At 41.5% G+C, this 19,290-nt stretch overlaps 1 protein-coding gene across 1 annotated transcript; it reads right to left on the bottom strand.

Annotated features, from left to right (window-relative positions):
• Positions 1-2,867: 2,867 nt before the first annotated feature.
• Positions 2,868-16,757, bottom strand: idh1 (isocitrate dehydrogenase (NADP(+)) 1). Its single transcript, XM_055878488.1, has 9 exons — positions 16,648-16,757; positions 14,920-15,047; positions 6,850-7,141; positions 5,812-5,914; positions 5,225-5,402; positions 4,809-4,960; positions 4,327-4,467; positions 3,970-4,132; positions 2,868-3,871 (listed from the first exon to the last, which is right to left on the bottom strand). The coding sequence occupies exons 2-9, from the start codon at positions 15,039-15,041 to the stop codon at positions 3,778-3,780; spliced, it is 1,245 nt and encodes a 414-aa protein (XP_055734463.1). The 5' UTR covers positions 15,042-15,047; positions 16,648-16,757; the 3' UTR covers positions 2,868-3,777.
• Between the last annotated feature and the right edge of the window lie 2,533 nt (positions 16,758-19,290).

The following is a 19,290-nucleotide window of genomic DNA, read 5'->3' as shown; positions in this document are numbered from 1 at the left end:
GTATTATATTTTTAATCTTTTACTTAGTGGTCTCAGGGCGCCATTGAACATGACACCCTGGGGCATCCCGAATGGCGCAGTGGTCTAAGGCGCTACATCGCTAGCTGTGCCACTAGAGATTCTGGGTTCGAGTCCAGGCTCTGTCGCAGCCGGCTGCGACCAGGAGACCCATGGGGCGGTGCACAATTGGCCTGGCGTCGTCTGGGTTAGGGGAGGGTTTGGCCGGCAGGGATGTCCTTGTCCCATTGCGCACTAGCGACTCCTGTGGCGGGCTGGGCTCAGTGCACGCTGACATGGTTGCCAGGTGTACGGTGTTTCCTCTGACACATTGGTGCTTCCGGGTTAAATGGGCATTGTGTCAAGAAGCGGTGTGGCTTAGTTGGGTTGTGTTTCGGAGGACGCACGGCTCTCAACCTTCGCCTTTCCCAAGTCCGTGTGGGAGTTGCAGCAATGAAACAAGACTGTTACGAACAATTGGATACCGAGAAAACAGGATTAAAAAAATCGAACAATAATAAAATAATCCTCTAATCTTTTAAAATACATTGAGTTCCCTTAATTTACAGTATTTCCCTCACTCGTACATTTGTCTTTTACAAAAGCTGCCCAATTAGCGGGAAGGATGGGGGCAACTTCTTGTCAGTCAAAACCCAATCAGAGCTGTAAAGCATAGACCCAGAGCTCTGACGTCATGTATAGAATGTTACTGTACAACCGCTGCGTTTAAATTTAGACACCAATCAAAAAGTTTAAAGGGCTACATTAATGAAATACCAAGTGAATAACGTTTTTTTTGTCAAGGTCCTTAAATGTGCTGACAATGTTCCAAAGCCAAGCAACTATCCTGCACCAATCCAAGAAAGTTGTGGAAAGGTTGCATGCAAAATAACCATAGGACAACCACACTCTAACCAAGCTCTAAGAAACATATGGTTTTTACAACATGATGTGCTAGATTTGTAGTTGCCATAGACATACAGCTATAGAAAGCACAGGAGGTTGGTGGCACCTTAATTGGGTAGGACGGGCTCGTGGTAATAGCTGGAGGGAAATTAGTGGAATGGTACCAAATACTGTACATCAAGCACATGGATTCTGTGTGTTACATGCCATTCCATTCACCCCATTCCAGCCATTATTATGAGCGGCGCTCCCCTCAGCAGCATCAGTGAGTTTCAAACCTATAATCTTCTGTTCTCTATCAATGGAATAAGTCCACTGCACCACCAGGATGGAGGTAGTGCCTTGCTTTTTTTACACATATAAAGTTGTTAATTTTAGTCTATTCAAACATACCCCATTTCAAAGGAAACAAGAACTCATTAAGATCAGGTGTGGCCAAATAGCAAGCGAGGGCAACACACCTAAACAAGAGGACAAATAGTTTAGTTGATGCTAAGAATGGAACATATGTTTTTAAATAACATTCCTAGAATGTTCTCTGAACGTTGCTAAAGTTGTGGTTTTTGTGGAACATTTTCTTTGTTCTTGGAACAATATGAGAACATGACTAAATAGAACCACGAGGAAACGTTATGCTGAAGTATTGACATTCCCACAGCAGAATGTTGTTTCATAATGTTCTGGGAACAATCTGAAAACATTCCCAATGTCAAACCAGTTAGATAATGTTCTTAGAAAATTACCAACATTAAATGTAACCATGTTTTAACTTTCAGTAAATGTTCTGTTAAAGTAATGAAGTACCAAGAGATTATTTTTTTGTCAAGTTCCTTAAAATGTGCTGAGAATGTTCCAAAGCCAAGCCACTATCCTGGTCCATTCTCAGAAAGTTTTAGGATGGCCGAATGCAAAATAACCATAGGACAACCACACTCTCACCAAGCTCTAAGAAACATTTTCAGAATGTTATGTGCTAGCTGGGTTTACTCCCTCTGAGGGCTGACAGATCAATAACACAGAGATATCAACAACAAGCAACATGCAATGTTGTCCCATCCATCCCTGATTGAAAACAGTAACCACTGTTCACATTCACAGATAATGATCCTGCTCTTTCAGTGGCACAGCCATCTTTGTGGAGCCTCAGACTGGCAAATGAGACATACTTCCCCCGGACCAAATCCAATTACTTTGGGACAATAGTAGCAGCCCTGCAGGCTCTGATACCTTTTTGGAAACCTTGGACATCCGATGGAGAGAACCAAGTGCCTCTGCTTTCCCTTCCTCTGTGTCTATCTAACCACCCATCTCAGCTTCCGCTAGGATTAACCAAGTGGATGCCATCTGGTGCAAAAAGCTAATCATGTCAAGGGTGTCCCTGAGTGTGTATGAGGACAGTGCACTGCTGTAGGCCTATACTCCCAATGTGGATGCATCACCCAGTCAGTCATCCATACAGTGATATATTAGGATTATAGGGATGTCGTGCTGCAACTGATAATACATTGGATATGAATAGCCTATCTTATCTCTGCATGAAATTAAAGAAGCTACAGATGATATATTCATTCCACTTCAGTGACTGAGTAATGGCTCAGTCCAGGTTGTCAAATTCAATCTGACAGCCTATGATACGGTACATTAATAGTAGTCTTGTCGGTTTGTATGATTACACAGATACTGCTTTGTACCCAGTGTTACTTTGCAAACCTACCATTATCTTCAGAGTTTTGAGAGCAGTTAAAAGGAATATGCACATACATCGTCACGACAACCAATCATGACAATGTCACATGGATTACTATGGCACCATCTGGTGGCAAACTTTAAGAGGAAAATTGTATTTCTACAAACTTCCAAATCTGTTCTTGTAAGATATAGTGGAGCTAAATAAACAGTTCTCTTTTCTTTTTTAAAATTTGGATCGATGGGGTAATAGACAAGAAAAACTAAAAGCACAAGACCACAATAAAATAAAATATTTATTGAGTTAATATTCTAACCACACACACCGTGGAATACAAACCAACAACCCCTGATACTGGCAGACGTACATTGACACTGGTTTCTGTATTTGAGGAGTAAAGTGTTACGCTATGGATTATACACACAAAGACAACGAGCAGGCCCACAACAACCCCTTCCACAACCATCCATAAGGAGGAAGTGATGCTAACACCTTTGTGTGAATCAAAGTCAACATAGTCAAATCAAGCAGGCTTTCGTCTACCACAGTAGTCATCATGGAATATATTGTGTGTGACACTGAGATCAATTACTTGACATAAAACAAATAAGGCAACAAGGGTAAGACAACCCTCAGACAAACTCAGGCAGGACAAGCCACTATTACTGATCACTGACTGACAACACTTAAAAACACACACGTCATTATAAAAAAAACAAAAAAACAGTGCAATTATCGTAAAATATATTACTGACTCTGTGTCCAGTCTGATTTCTGGAACCATCTGTATGTGATGGTATTGACAGTCATAATATCATACTTGCCAGAATCCTAACTTGGATAATCACACTTAACTCACAGATTTCTTAAAATCATGATAAACATGAGTTATGCTCATGGATCTCAAGTTAAGATTCAGGACACTTAGACTGGATGAGTGTTATCATAAGATATGGCTTTGCTATAGTGGTGAATGATCAATGGAGGGGCCTCAGCTCAGCCTACATCTGAAGCCTACATCCCCTCCTCCTGGACAAGGAATCTCCTTTAGCAGACAGACTCCTGGAGATGGGAATGATTGATTCAGTACTGGGTCAAACAGTCCCTCCGTCAGTGGTTTAGTGTTGGCTTGGGACCCATAGTCCCGGGTGTCAACAGTGTGTGTGTGTAATTGAGAGATGAGGAGATCACAGTTTGGGTTGGTTGGACATCTTGATCTTCAGGTTCTCCGCCAGCTTATCCAAGAATTCAAAGGTGTTCAGGTAGTCTGAGCGTTTGGTACTAAGAAAGGAGGAGAGGGGAAAAGTAAGAAAGTTTGAATCAGTCTAGTTTCATAATCAAGTTTACTGTGTGTGTGTGTGTGTGTGTGTGTGACTCACTCTGCCATGCCTTTGACACAGATAGCCAGATCCTTGGTCATGAAGCCAGCCTCGATGGTCTCAATGCAGACGACCTCCAGGGCCTCAGCAAACACACGCAGCTCTGCGTTGTCATCCAGCTTCGCCCGGTGCAGCAGCCCCCGCGACCACGCAAAAATGGACGCTGCGCACACACGACCACAACACATAAGGGAAATCTTTTCCTAGGTCCTTGTATTGCCTTTATTTCTCTTGGCTGGTACATTCAGATATAAAAACAGTGAAAAGGAAGAAGCTAGACTAGAAGTTTTAAGAGCAGGTATTATCAGTCATAGATACAACATGTTCTATTTTTCTTTCTATATATGTGTTATTTACCAATGGGGTTGGTGGAGGTCTCCTTGCCCTGCTGGTGCTGTCTGTAGTGGCGTGTTACTGTACCGTGGGCAGCCTCTGACTCTACTGTACGGCCGTCAGGACAGATGAGCACACTGGTCATCATACCCAGGGACCCATAGCCTGGTGGACACACAAATACATTAAATACATCTGTCGCAAAGTGCTTAACAGCAAACTAGAGCTAAAAGCTTGTACAGCCAGAAGGGGTGACTGGCAAAAAACAACAACTAAATAAGCATTCTCCTCATTATCCTGGAACTCCTGTTGCTAAATTATAACTAAATTTCTATCAGAATACAGTGTATAGTCTGCCTTGAAAACCTACATTTAAGGTGAGAAATATAGCAATGTAGCCAATGACATTGTTTTCATTCAGAAAGCCTAGCTAAACAGTAACTCACCTCGTGATACTGTTTATCCCTCAGAGCTAGCTACTGTAGTACACATGTAGACTATCTCACCTTGTGCTACAGAGTCAGACTGAACGTCTCCGTCGTAGTTCTTGCAGGCCCAGATGAATCCTCCATCAGACTTCATAGCCTGAGCCACCATGTCATCAATCAGACGATGCTCATACCAGATCCCCTTCTGCTCAAACTTAGAGCGGTACTCCCTGCGACACACACAGGAACAGGTCTGAGGACAGGGTTTACACACCAAAACCTTAATCTGTCCATTCTAAACTTGTGAGCCATACATTGAAAAGAGGCATGGTAGTAGGGGGGGGCTTGCCTGCCATTGACCATATATCAACCATACTTTATTTATAATGATCATATTTCATGTGTATGATCTACTTCCTGAAAAATATATTGCCAGTAGGGACAATAATGATTTACTCGACTTGATTAAATGTTCTGAGGTTAGGCAGTCTTACTTCTCGTAGATCTCCTGGAAGATATCTTTGAAGCGTCCGTCATACTTCTTGAGGATGGTGTTCTTGGTGCTGAGATACAGAGGCCAGCCTTTAACCAGGCCCATCTGGAAGGAGCTGTGGGCAAAGTCCCTGATGGAGCTGTCTGTGTTGTACATCCCCAGAGCCACGCCACCTGAACCTGGAGGACAGAGAGACAGACACATGCATCATTCTCATGTAGATACGGTACACAGTCACACACAAAGAAACATGCATGAACACACACAGCCTCATTAAGACAGCCTTTTCTCATTCAAACAGAACGATGGAGCCAACCTTAATCAAAGTTCAAGGTTTGTCTAGAGTATGTTCAGGAAAGGGAGGTCCATGGCTGATTTATCCTACAAGCAGAGTTAAATCAGATAACGCTATTCTCATTTTGTAATATTTACACTGCAAACATAACGTAAAGATAGCCTATGGTGCCAGCCTGGGTACATCATATTGACTAACACAGTGTTATATAAGGGACACAATCTGTACTGGACATTATTGCCTATACAAGAACAAAGATATATTTTCATCGACAAGTAAACATGTTGTTTTACCTTCAAAGTCATGGACGACAAAGTTCATTGGCTCCCCAGACTTGGGTGTGAATTTCATCTCCAATCTCCCAGGCCCTGGTACTACAAAGTCTGTGGCCTTGTACTGTGAAAAGAGGCAGGAGGAGAGGTCAATAGATGTAATACAGACAGGACTCCATCTAGTGGAGAAAAACAGCAATGCCACCCCCTGTCTGGTGCAACAGGTAATAATGGCAGACCCTAGTTGTGACCCCACTCTCCAAGGGCGTCTCAGGGGGGTATGCTAACAGTTCTTTATGAATAGATGACAGGTTACAAAGCTGTTGTATATTGGGCTAATATGAAACATTGTTCCGAATGGCTTCTACCAATCAGGAGTGTGGATGCAACAGAAAAAGCAAATCGAGAAATAGCAGTAAAACAAAACATGTATCATGCATCCAGGCCGTAACGTGACACGATTCTCAACAATCAGTAATCAACCTAGCGCTCACCTCATTTGTCATTTGGGCATATTAACTATGGTATGGTGCCACGTACATGTTCTATTATCCTCTAGCTGCTGTACAGTATGAATGATGTAGCAGTTTGAGACTTTGATCCAGGGAGACAAGTGTCAACATCATGGTCCAAAGGGCAACAGATCCATTTAATCAGTGACTGACTGAGCCTTCAGTGACAACACCAGGCCCCTGCCTGCCCATCTGTCTCCCTGTGAGCAGGCCTGACAACCACAGCTCTAGTCGGCATGAAGTTTACATGTGATCAACTGGGTCGGTTACTGATTTTGAGACTGGTGTACAAGATCTCCCTTCATTGAAAACGTGTTAACAGATACAAGGAACTAATAAACACATTATGTCGTCTACCTACGGCCTAGCATCCATCCTTCCACCTTTGAGGTAATGAATTACCTTCAGAAATGGTAGATTTAAGGAAGCGAGGGACGAAGAAGGGCCTAGAGAGCGACCTTGAGAGACTCATTAGGGGTGCATGGAGTAAAGAAGGGTTGATGAATGGTTAGTAAGGGTTCTACTGCTGAACGGTTGGTAAGGTTACCTGGTCTCCGTGGGCGTGCCTGCCGATGATGATGGGTTTGACCCAGCCGGGCACCAGGCGGGGGATGTTCTTACAGATGATGGCCTCCCTGAACACGGTGCCTCCCAGGATGTTACGGATGGTTCCGTTGGGCGAGCGCCACATCTGCTTCAACTTGAACTCCTCCACCCGGTTCTCGTCCGGCGTGATGGTGGCACACTTAATGCCCACGTTGTATCGTTGCGTCGCCTCCGCCGCCTCAACGGTAACCTTGTCGTCCGTGGCGTCGCGGTTCTCCATGCCTAGGTCGTAGCTGATGGAAGTGCAGAGAGGGTAGCAGAAGAGAGGAGCAGGGAAGGGGGTAGGGAGAAAGTAGAATTTAGTTACATGCAGGTTTCATGGGAGGGAAAATGCCATGAAAAGTGCGTGGGGCTGTGAAACTAATCTGACATATTATTTGTTTTACAGTTGGCTATACTATGATACAATCATATTTAATTCTGATATAATTAGTGTGTTTTTTTATGTTGGTTTTATAATAATTATAATGAAGTCAGTGGGGATTCCCAATCCAAACCGCTACCTCAGATGACTGAACCACCTCACCATGGAGTCACCTGCTCTACCAGTTCACAGAGCTACACTGTAGCAAAGCAGCATGGGACCCAGGAAACAAAGTCTTTCGGTTTACATTTTTGTCAGTAGCCTACACACAATACCCCAAAGTGGAATGATGTTTTTAGAAATTTTTACAAATGAAAAGCTGAAATGTCCTGCGTCAATAATTATTCAACCCATCTGTTATGGCAAGCCTAAATAAGATCAGGAGTAAAATGTGCTTAACAAGTCACATAATAAGTTGCATGGACTCACTGTGTGCAATAAGTGTTTAACATGATTCTTGAATGACTACCTCATCTCTGTAACCCACACATACAGATAATTGTAAGGTCCCTCAGTCGAGCAGTGCATTTCAAACACAGATTTAACCACAAAGACCAGGGAGGTTTTTCAGTGCCTCGCAAAGAAGGGCACCTATTGGTAGATGGGAAAAAAATACAGACATTGAATATCCCTTCGAGCATGGTAAAGTTATTAATTACACTTTGGATGGAGTATCAATAAACCCAGTCACTACAAAGATACAGGCATCCTTCCTAACTCAGTTGACGGAGAGGAAGGAAACCGCACAGGGATTTCACCTTGAGGGCAATGGTGAGTTTAAAACAGTTAAGAGTTTAATGGCTGTGATAGGAGAAAACTGAGGAAGAATGAAAAACATAGTTACTCCACAATACTAACCTAATTGACAGAGTGAAAAGAAGCCTGTACAGAATAAAAATATATTCTCAAACATGCATCCTGTTTGCAACAAGGCACTAAAGTAATACTGAAGAAGAAAAAAAAGTGGCAAAGCAATTCATTCACTTGTCCTGAATACAAAGTGTAATGTTTAGGGCAAATCCAATACAACATATTACTGAGTACTACTCTCCATATTTTCAAGCATAGTGGTGGCTGTATCATGTTATGAGTATGCTTGTAATCGTTGACGACTGGGGTGTTTTACCAGGATTAAAAAAAAACTGAATGTAGCTAAGCAAAGACAAAATCCTAGAGCAAAACCTGGTTCAATCTGCTTTCCATCATACATTGGGAGATTGTAATCTGAAACACAAGGCCAAATCTACACTGGAGTTGCTTACAAAGAAGACGGTGAATGTTCCTGAGTGGCAGAGTTACAGTTTTGACTTAAATCTACTTGAAAATCTATGGCAAAACCTGAAAATGGTTGTCTAGCAATGATCAACAACCAATATGACAGAGCTTGAAGAATTAATAAATGGACAAATGTTGCACAATCCAGGTGTGGAATGCTCTTAGAGACTTACCCAGAATGACTCACAGCTGTAATCGGTGCCTAAGGTGATTCTAACAAGTATTGACTTAGGGGGTTGAATACTTACCTAAATCAAGATATATTAGTGTTTTTCCCCCTTTTCATTTCAACTTTGACATTAGTGTTTTGTATAGATCATTGACAAAAAAATTACAATTAAAATCATTTTTAATCCCACTTATTAACAACAAATTGTGGAAAAAGTCAAGGGGTGTGAATACTTTCTGAAGGCACTGTAGAAGATGCAAACAAAAAGAACTCCTCTGAAAGACCCAACACATCCTCGCAAGGGATGGGGATGCTCTGCTCACAAAAACAAGTTAGTGTAGGAAGGAAAACCAGTTTCATCACACCACAAAAATAGAACTTTGTGTGCACTCGTACTTCCAAAAAGACAAGACTAAGCATAAATACCCATAATTTGCTTGTAGGCCTTTCCTTGTGGAAACTGGGCCTTCAGAAACTACCTTTCATCCAGTTTTTCAGATTCTCATTCCACTCCCCTCCCCGTAGCCTAGTATTACAACAATGTGCTGCACCACAGAAATACTGTACGTTAGATAAGAAATATTAGGATACACAACCACAGATCAGCACACAGTAGAGGTGTAACTCAATGTCACTGTGAAACACCACACACAATCTCTGAGACGGTGTGAAACAGCACTACAGGCTTTGTGTAATTGTGTGTGATGGAGATAAGCTGCACTGCCTCCTGAGAAGGCTGTTTATGCAGTCTAAGGGATTGACCAAGATGACCCGTCCACTCACCCCACATCCCCCACCCACACCACAATGAATGCATTCCTAAAACTTTTGAAACTAATGAGGGTGCCCTACAGACACACAGAAACCGAGACAGCAGGAATAACACAACCCACCGAGAAACCCCCCCACCTCAAGCTATCAGTTAGGCATTCTTGCTTGACCAACTTCACAGATGCCATAATTTGATACATTTTTTAAATTACAAAAGAATTCCCTGGACATTTGTGATGACAGAGGTTAGGTCATGGGTTTGGAACACTTGGAGGTTTGTATCATGACTTGACTGTGCTCATGTGGCTCTGTTGGTTATAAAAAATACTATTACACCTTATCTTCTTGCATTAATACTGAAAGTATTGTGAAATCAGCTCTTACAAACCGACCTTATGGATTTATTACGGGCCTTTAACTTAACGGTCCAAAACTCAGTTTTGAAGTTGAGTTAGGACAGAGGGTGAGGTCATGTGAATTGTGATATTAACTGCACTGCAGCTAAACTCCTGTGTGTGTGGGTGTGTGTGTGTCAGTGTTAATTTTGTCAACAAAAATAATGAAAATATTCATTACACCTATTTTCAGTGGCAATTAACTAGACGAGAACTGACTAAATAGACACAGAAAAAACTCTATGAAAATTATTTTTAATTTCAGTTGACGAAAATGAGACGAGACTAAATTATCTCTGTGACTAAAATCTGACTAGTAAATGGAATGGGCAAGAGTTTTTGGAGAGATTGAACAGCTCTCCAATCTGGCGGAAACACATCATTGATGCAAATAAGGTACACACCATGGCTACTCTCCCGGTGCACGGCACAAGCTCCCCGTAGAAAAGGGGGCAACTTTTGGAGCCACTGTACTTATTGTGTCCGGTGAGATCCTCACCAGACATCACCGGCAACAACGTCCCCTATGGGCACAAACCCACCATCGCTGGACCAGACAGGACTGACAAAAAGTCATCTTCACTGATGAGTCTCGGTTGTCTCACTAGGGGTGATGGTCGGATTTGCGTTTATTGTCGAAGGAATGAGCGTTACACCGAGGCCGGTACTCTAGAGCGGGATCGATTTGGAGGGTCCATCATGGTCTGGGGCAGTGTGTCACAGCATCATTGTTGTCATTGCAGGGAATCTCAACACTGTGCGTTACAGGGAAGACATCCTCCTCCCTCATGTGATACCCTTCCTGCAAGCTCATCTTGACATGACCCTCCAGCATGACAATGCCACCAGCCATACTGCTCGTTCTGTGCGTGATTTCCTGCAAGACAGGAATGTCAGTGTTCTGCCATGGCCAGAGAAGAGCCCGGATCTCAATCCCATTGGGCACGTTTGGGACCTGTTGAATCGGTGGGTGAGGGCTAGGGCCATTCCTCCCAGAAATGTCCGGGAACATGCAGGTGTCTTGGTGGAAGAGTGGGGTAAGATCTCACAGCAAGAACTGGCAAATTCTGATGCAGTTCATGAGGAGGAGATGCACTGCAGTACTTAATGCAGCTGGTGGCCACACCAGATACTGACTGTTACTTTTGACTTTGACCCCCCCTTGTTCGGGGACACATTATTCCATTTCTGTTAGTCACATGTCTGTGGAACTTGTTTAGTTGATGTCTCAGTTGTTGAATCTTGTTATGTTCATACAAATATTTACACATGTTAAGTTTGCTGAAAATAAACGCAGTTGACAGTGAGAGGACGTTTCTTTTTTTGATGAGTTTATATTACCTACATATTATATTTGCTACATTCCTGAAGAAAATTATGTACTTTTTACTCCATACATTTTCCCTGACACCCAAAAAGTTATTGTAATATTGAATGCTTAGCAGGACAGGAAAAATGTTCAATTCACACACTTATCAAGAGAACATCCCTGGTCATCCCTACTGCCTCTGATCTGGCAGACTCATTAAAAACAAATGCTTTGTATGTAAATGATATCTGAGTGTTGGAGTATACATTAAAATAAGAAAATCATGCTGTCTGGTTTGCTTAATAAAGAATGTGAAATGATTTATAAGTTTAACTTTTGATACTTTTGTATATTTAAAACCAAATACTTTTAGACTTTTACTCAAGTGCTATTTTACTGTGTGAATTTCCTCATCTACTGGAGTCATTTTCTATTAAGGTATCTTTCCTTTCACTCAAGTATGAAAATTGGGTACTTTTTCCACCACTGGAGTAGACAGCGTTGGCACCCACAAGTTGACTGGGGAAAATACTACCAACCTCAAGAGAAATCTGAAAGCGCACCATCCCAATATACCGTATATGTTCAGGTAATAAAATATTTATAATGCTAGCTAGTTAGGTTGGAGCAAACTAACAGACCACTCTTGACAGAACTTTAATTGCAATTTAGCTACAGTATGTCAAGGGGCAAGGCTCCAGACTGCAAACATTTAGTCACATTTTGACTTGGTTGCATCAGTGCCAGCTGATCATCATTAGGGTCACATTAATCAAACGTTTCAAAACGTCCTATTTTTCAGATAAAACCATGATTTGGTCAAACAGTAAAGTGCATTATCCTCACAATTCCTTTAATGAAAGTCTACCCAGCTCCTGGGCCTGCTTCAATAATGAGCGAGCCCCTCTCTCTCCCCGGATGTGCTCCGGGAGAGGGGAAAAAAGGCTTCTGATTGTACATTTCAAAATGCAATTGTGGGAAATACAAAGCTTTGGATGCAACTACTGTTGTTCTCAACTTTCTTTGGCTATATTTTTTATTTTATTAGTCATCTCTTAATATTGAGCTCAATAGCAACTATTTTACAACCAAGATATTTGATATGGCTTTAAGATAGGAAGCATGGATCGGCCATTCCGAGTGAATCATGCATTCCTGCTTGGACATGTTAGATGAAACAACTTATTTATTGAATAGCCTACCACCTCAGTAGTATATTACACAGTCTAAAGCACTGTGAATGATGTGATAACACCTTTTTTATATGGTGTGATGCCGCGGGGGAAATTGGTGCAACCAAATCATGGGCTGGTGCCGCCAACTGAAAAAGTAATTGGCACCAGTCGCACCAGGAGAAAATGCTAGTCTGGAGCCCTGTCAAGGGGGGATTTTCAATCTGCTGCTGAGTAATGTGTTCTTCTGCCAATTTGGCTGTTGGGAAGAGAATCATGCGATAGAATGTAATGCATAAAAATATGTTTGTGCACATGGAAGTCAGTGATTTATGTTTACTGTAAGTTAATGAGGCAGTAAATATGCGATGTGACTACAATTAAAGGGCTTTTAGTTGACTAAAATGGCGCACTGTTTGTCATTTTGACAATAGACTGAATCAATATTCAAATGACAAAAATGTGACTAAGACTTAATGAAAGAAGACTAGATGAAATAAAAATAAATTGTGCCAAAATTAACACTGGTGTGTGTGTCATCAGTCCACAGTCTAAAGGGCATATACTGGCTGTGCAAAAAGGAGGAGTGGGAAATCGATGGACGGTACTAGAGAATGAGACTATAACTGTTCAGATATACAGACCAGAGTTGTACATCTTGAAAATTATATTTTCTTGATCGTCCTAGGTCAGTCAGTAGAGTAGCAACTACCAATTTGTAAGTCGCTCTGGATAAGAGCGTCTGCTAAATGACTTGAATGTAATGTAAATGTACAGTAGACTGCTGATGTCATGTGATCAGATTGTCTGCAGGTTTGGATAATACATTGGTCTTTATGCTACACCTAGGGACAGACTTGTCCTCAGAATTTGAATATGCATTTGTCTATACAAGTGATCAATTATTATACCAACTCCCTTTGATCTGGGCAGCACAACAGAAGCACACTTCTCTCTTATCTAATACTTGAAACACTCCACACATGCTGAACAGACATCTAACACTGGGTAGCATAAGAGTACAATAAAAAACAGGTTTAAGTGATAATGCCAGAGAATCCGGTGTTTGGAGGGTATATTGGCACAGGTGATGTTAGGCAAACCGTGACAATATATCCTCCAAACACCGGCGTCAAGGCTATTATCACTTCTATACAACGGGTTACCAACATATTCAAATGATTGACATTTTCATTAAAAAAGGTATTTTTTTATGAATTTATTCATACATTTCATCCTTCCACAAGATATAGTCCAGAAACAAATCTAGGGTTGCTACCCAAGCCAATCAGTTTGGTTGCTAGACACGACCCAGTCATTCAGTCTTTTTGTTCTGTATCTATGGACGTGTCCCAGTCGTTTGTTCTAAATGTTCCATTGCCATACTGGCTGGCAACGTTCTTATCCCTTGCTTGCTAGCTAGCCAACTACGGCTAACTTACAGTCACGTCAAAAAGTGTAGACAGAATAACAGTAAAGTAGCAGCATTTGCATTTCTTTAAGCTGTTTTCTAATGACATTTATTTGGATACATCCATAACAATGAGCTAATGAGGTGTGATTTCGTCTGGCATAGAACATTTGTTCACTCGTCAGGACACTGTTGTTCAGAGGAGTTGGTCAACAACACAGCTAACACAATCACTTCAAACTGAAGCTGGAAAGACTGCAAACTAGCTGCACTTAATTTCATTTGACCCTTTTTCAATTGACATTCCTTTGTATATATCCATAAAAATGATGCCAGCTGATTCATGATTTCGACTGGCGGAGAAAAACTGCCTGCCTGTCTGTCTCGTCCCGACACGTTCATTACCATGGGACAGCTGGAGATTGAATTTAAATATTGAAACAATGTTGCAAATGTCAGAGACAGACAGCAAGATTAATACAAATCGTCACTGTTGAAAACTAAATGTTAGTCTAAAAGAAATGTGAGATAATGTCCAGATGCTTTTTATAGTGGAGATCAATTTTATAAATTGCTTGGCTGGGCTGATGAGACAGTGGATTGCGCAATCAGTAAATAGGCATTTTAACGTCATAGATTTAGCTGGTGGAATAGACACGGCTGGAATGCATTTTTAACCAATCAGCATTCCGGATTAGACCCACCCGTTGTATAATGCGCAATAATATGCAGTGACAACTAACACACAGGTGTGTCCTTGGTGATATTGTGCTAGTGTCAAGGGTTAGCGTAGTGCAGTGCCGTGCACAGCTACTATCAGCATTTCCACATCACTTGTGTGTACTCCTGGAAATTACAGGGAAATGGGTTTTCCTGACTACGTGACCTGACCAGGAAAAAGAGAGTATCGACAAATCAGGTAAAAAACTGAATAACAGAGGAGCTGAAGCAGGTGTTGACAAGCTCGTCTGGTGTGACAAGTCTTCTACCCCCACCCCCCATTAACAACCCCCCCCCCCCGAACTGGGAGGGTCTACGTGAATTTCTTCAATAAGAAACGCTCATTTTCATTGAAAGACGTTTCCCGTTACAAAACGCTTTTCTACGGTGTTCACTAATGAATACAGTCAGCAGGTATAACTCACCTGTGCAGGTCCATCTCCAGGTAGGGGAAGATGAGCTTCTCCTTAATGAGCTCCCAGATGACTCTGGTCATCTCATCCCCCTGCATCTCCACCACCGACCCTGCCTTGATCTTCTGAGACATCTGGAACTTGGGGGAGAGATAGACAAGGGAAGAGAGAGTCAGAGTCAATTGTAACAAGAAAGGGGCAACTGGCAAGCTTGAGACTATACTGCCAAGCCTTTTGAGCGTTGGAAGTTATTTCAGGAGTGATACTGTTATGGCCATTTTAGCCAGCTATATGTACATTTTATTCTTTCGGCAGACACTAATCCAGAGCGACATACAGGAGAAATGACGGCTAAGTGCCTTGCTCAAGGGCACATCTACTGATTTTTCACCTAGTCTGATTGGGGATTCAAACCAGAAACCTTTTTACTGCCCAAAAGCCACTAGGCTACCTGCCGCTTACCAGTGGCATGTATTCATGGATGCCAAGGGAAGCCAGCCCCCCCACTCCCCAAATATATACAAAATAAATAAATATCTTTAGTTTCTCTGTTTCATAATTTTCCTTCAATTTGCAAGAGGATGAATGTAACTCACAGGAGAAAGCATCCGAGCGAGCGAAATAGCGCCCCTCTGTCTCTCTACGTGTAGATATCTGATGCTATCTGGTCCAAACAAGTATTGGTCCAAACAAGTGATTGAATTTATTCTGCCATTGTGTCTTCTTATTGTCTCAGCCTTTAGGCCTGAATATCATGGTCGCAAGGCATATGAATTAACAGGTTATAAAACAAACAACGCAATTATCACAACACATAGGTTGTAATATGGCTTGGCTTTCCTAGTGATTTTACCTATGCACCGCTACTGCCGCTAACATGAACCTAGTCTGATTAATCAGGCTGTAATACACAATTAATTGGTATATTGGCATTAGTTTCAGGCCAATTAATTGTGTATTACAGCCTGATTAATCAGACTAACATGAACGCAGTTAACTCTGGGTGACTAGTTTCACAAGTCTAACAAATACCTCGACCAAAATGTATTTATACAACTATTTTCTATTTCTCTGAATGTGAACATGGGATACATGACAGGCAGGATATGTTCAGCTACTTCGACCAACAACAACCTTGGAGATAAAATGTAACCAATCAACAATGCAGTACTGGTGCTAGTTTGGAGTAGATAGCCTACACTGTTTCTTCTGAAAACTTTGTATCAATGTTTCATCATTCGACCCAGAAAGAGCAGCCGCAGAATGTTACACGAAAACACACATGGACATCGTATGACGAGGAGGAGTTAGTAATATAGGGATACACTGGCAAAGACTAGCCGAAGTTATAAACTTTAGATCTCAAGTTACAGTCTGTCTGAATTACCTAATGTTAATCCTGATTTTCTACTTCCTGAATGTATGTGAGCCGGGTGTGAAAATAGATGTCATTATCATCCTTTACAACAAAGCTCCACACTTGTGATTGATTTTCAACAGGCCTACATCTCTGGCTACATTAAAACGATCTGAAAGCAACATTTCAATGCATTGTGCAGTGTATATTCCCGTTTCATGTAGCGGTTTCATGGTTTAAAAGGACCCCAATAGCTTTTGTTTAGTCCAACAGTGGTTACTGTTGCAGAACACAATGGGGATTTGCGATGAACACACAATTACGCTTTTAGGCATGATAAGCGACTCTCCTGAAATGCATAAGAAGATGTTATGAATGCCTACCTTTGTTTTCTACCTGATCCACAATCTGAACAAGTAATACTCGACGAAGCAGTAGAACGTCTTGTTCTACACCGACTTCCTGAAGTATCAACAGAGGCGTCAACCTTTTCGGCAACCGTGCACTCGCCCACTCGAAAGACACTTCCTGTACCAATCAACGGAGATGTATAATCTAAAACAGCCAATAAAGTAACCCCCACAGCTGTGGGCGCGTCTTTATTGGCGGGTATCGGGTAGGTGTTTGTTCAAGAGGGTCGGTGTGTGCTATGCTAATCATTGCAACATAAGAACCTGTTCATAACCAAGTTGTTTAGACAGTCGGTAGATTTATAGATCAGATCATCTGTGGTAGGTTTTGACAAAAAAATGCGTCATATGACATTCATGCGCTTTCAAATAAACCTATTTCAAAAGATGTAGTTGCTAGGCTATCACCAGAGAGCAAAGGGCTAAACGAGAAGGATAACTGGGTCAGAAATCGGTCTTGTCCAGCAGGTGGCGTTTTTCGTTCACCAAGTCATTCGTTTTTGTATGGCGGTCAATGAGTGTCGAATTTGGTTAAAATATGAAGGGCTTATTGCTACGTGGCTTATTTGATCAAATAGAAGTTTCGTAATGATTAGTTTGTTACGAGTGTACTGATAAGTAGGACACGTGACATCCTGGTAACTTTGTGCCTGGTCTTCACACCACAGCCAAAGTCATAAACCCCACACATTTCTACAATGTATCTTCTTAAAAAGTGATTTTAAACCTAACCTTATGCCTAACCTTAATTTAAAACCAAAAAGCACATTCATGTTTTTATGATAGGAGTCATTCTTGCGCTGCAATAACATTGTTTTTAAATAAAGAATAAATGCGTTTTCTGAAACCCCCACAACATTAAGTACATATTAAACCTTCAAGAAAACATATTTTAGCACCTCAGGCATTAAAGCTCTTTTATTGTCAATTTTTGTCGGATATGGAAACCATTTATTTTCAACCCCGTCCCAGACAATATGGAAGTTGTCTGAATGTGATTCTGAAAGATACTTATGTAAATCAACATGTACCTAATGCTCACGTGTCCCCTAAACAAATTCAATTATAAATATAAAATGTATGTAAAATCTCAGAATTTTGCTATATTAAACACTGAAATAGACATGTGTCAGTGGGATCATCATTTAAATAAATGTTTTCAATTCAGAATTTTAACCTATTTAATCTTTTTGGGATTGTCCTTAACATTTCAGACTGAACTCAGAAAACTTTAAATTCCTATTTATTCATCTTTACCATTTTATTTAACAAATATTGTTATGTGACAGGGTTGAGACTAGGGTGACACGGTTGAATACTGTAACGGCGTTGAAGAGATCGGTTTCCATATAAACTAGTTTAGTTTACTATCAAAATCCCTCCCAAGATTTACCCCAAAACATTGCATTTCATTGTATGCAACCATGTAATAAGGACATTAGATATATTTAAAATAATCTGGGTTTTATTAACCAAACTGCAGTAAATATTGAAACAAATAAAAACATCAACATTAAAGTAATTAATAACATTTAACAGGTTTCATCAGAAAAGTTGTGTCATCAAACTGTAGGAACATTTTCCAAGGGCATTTAGAATGCTAGAACAGCTGTTAACTACAGCACTAGTGTCAGCATGACTATCCTCCTTCTCAGGAGCACCATATTCATTCATTCATGGTTTTCTTCCTGAGAGTCTGGCCCACAGATCTCTCTCAAGCTCTACGTGGCGGGATGTCACACGCTGTGGGGGTGGAATCATCAAGGACTTCACCAAACTGATACCAGTGGATGTTGTCTCGAGAAGGCCAGAAAAATCAGTTTGGTCCTACACGATGCATACATTTAATTTGTACACTCATTTAATCCGTGCCGAGGATGATGCCTGGATAAAGGTCATCATCATATTCCACTACACACCACTGCCCATGAACACCTGGATTTCACCACTGAATTTCGTCCACAGGTTGTGGATTTCCCTCATTGGTTGGCTGTTCTGGAGCAGCCTGAAACTGAAGTGCTGTGAGTTAAAGCATGTACAGTTTAGGTCCTTCTTTGTTGAACAAAGGCAGCTGACATCACGAGACATCAGCTCACCAGGAGCAAGGGTGATGACCTGGAGTATTCTCATGGTGGAGGGCACCGCTTTTATCAGGCTTGGCATCATCTCCATCATACGTTCAACATCGGCACTCTTCAGAAAGAGCAGCTTCACTGATGTGCTTGTCTCACGGAGGGCTTTGTAAAGCTCCTGTGCATCACTGATATCACGGCCCTTAGCCACCAACCCGTCCGCCTTTCTCTTCAACGTTCCTCCCACACCATCAGGAGACCCTTTTCCATGGCTTGACTCAAAAAAGTTACATGTACCAGCTTTGAATCCACATTTGTGTAATTCTGTTGTGAAAGCAGGAATTTGCCTCTGCTTATACTGTGTGCAAGGCCCACCCCTAAAAAAGTGCAATACAGACACTTGTGGATGTGTGGCCTGAAGGTAGTCTAGCACTGGATCGAGGTGTTTACGTATAGCAGGAGGGCCTTTGTGCCTTAGAATATATACATGTAACAACTATATTCCTTGAGTAGTTTAGGATCTAGAGCAACCCTGTTACAATGA

This window comes from Salvelinus fontinalis, chromosome 23 (assembly GCF_029448725.1).
Source record: "Salvelinus fontinalis isolate EN_2023a chromosome 23, ASM2944872v1, whole genome shotgun sequence".
NCBI classification, from domain to species: Eukaryota; Metazoa; Chordata; class Actinopteri; order Salmoniformes; family Salmonidae; genus Salvelinus; species Salvelinus fontinalis.
The sequence above is the reverse complement of the archived record's forward strand: the minus strand, read 5'-3'. Positions and strand labels throughout refer to the sequence as shown.

Bases quoted from the DNA above. Each gene is read 5' to 3' on its own strand.
- idh1 (XM_055878488.1), bottom strand. From the start codon at position 15,041: ATGTCTCAGAAGATCAAGGCAGGGTCGGTGGTGGAGATGCAGGGGGAT. The intron at 4,961-5,224 runs GTAAGACTGCCT...TGTGTGTCGCAG, and splicing joins TTCCAGGAGATCTACGAGAA to GGAGTACCGCTCTAAGTTTG. The intron at 3,872-3,969 runs GTGAGTCACACA...CTCCTTTCTTAG, and splicing joins TGTGTCAAAGGCATGGCAGA to TACCAAACGCTCAGACTACC.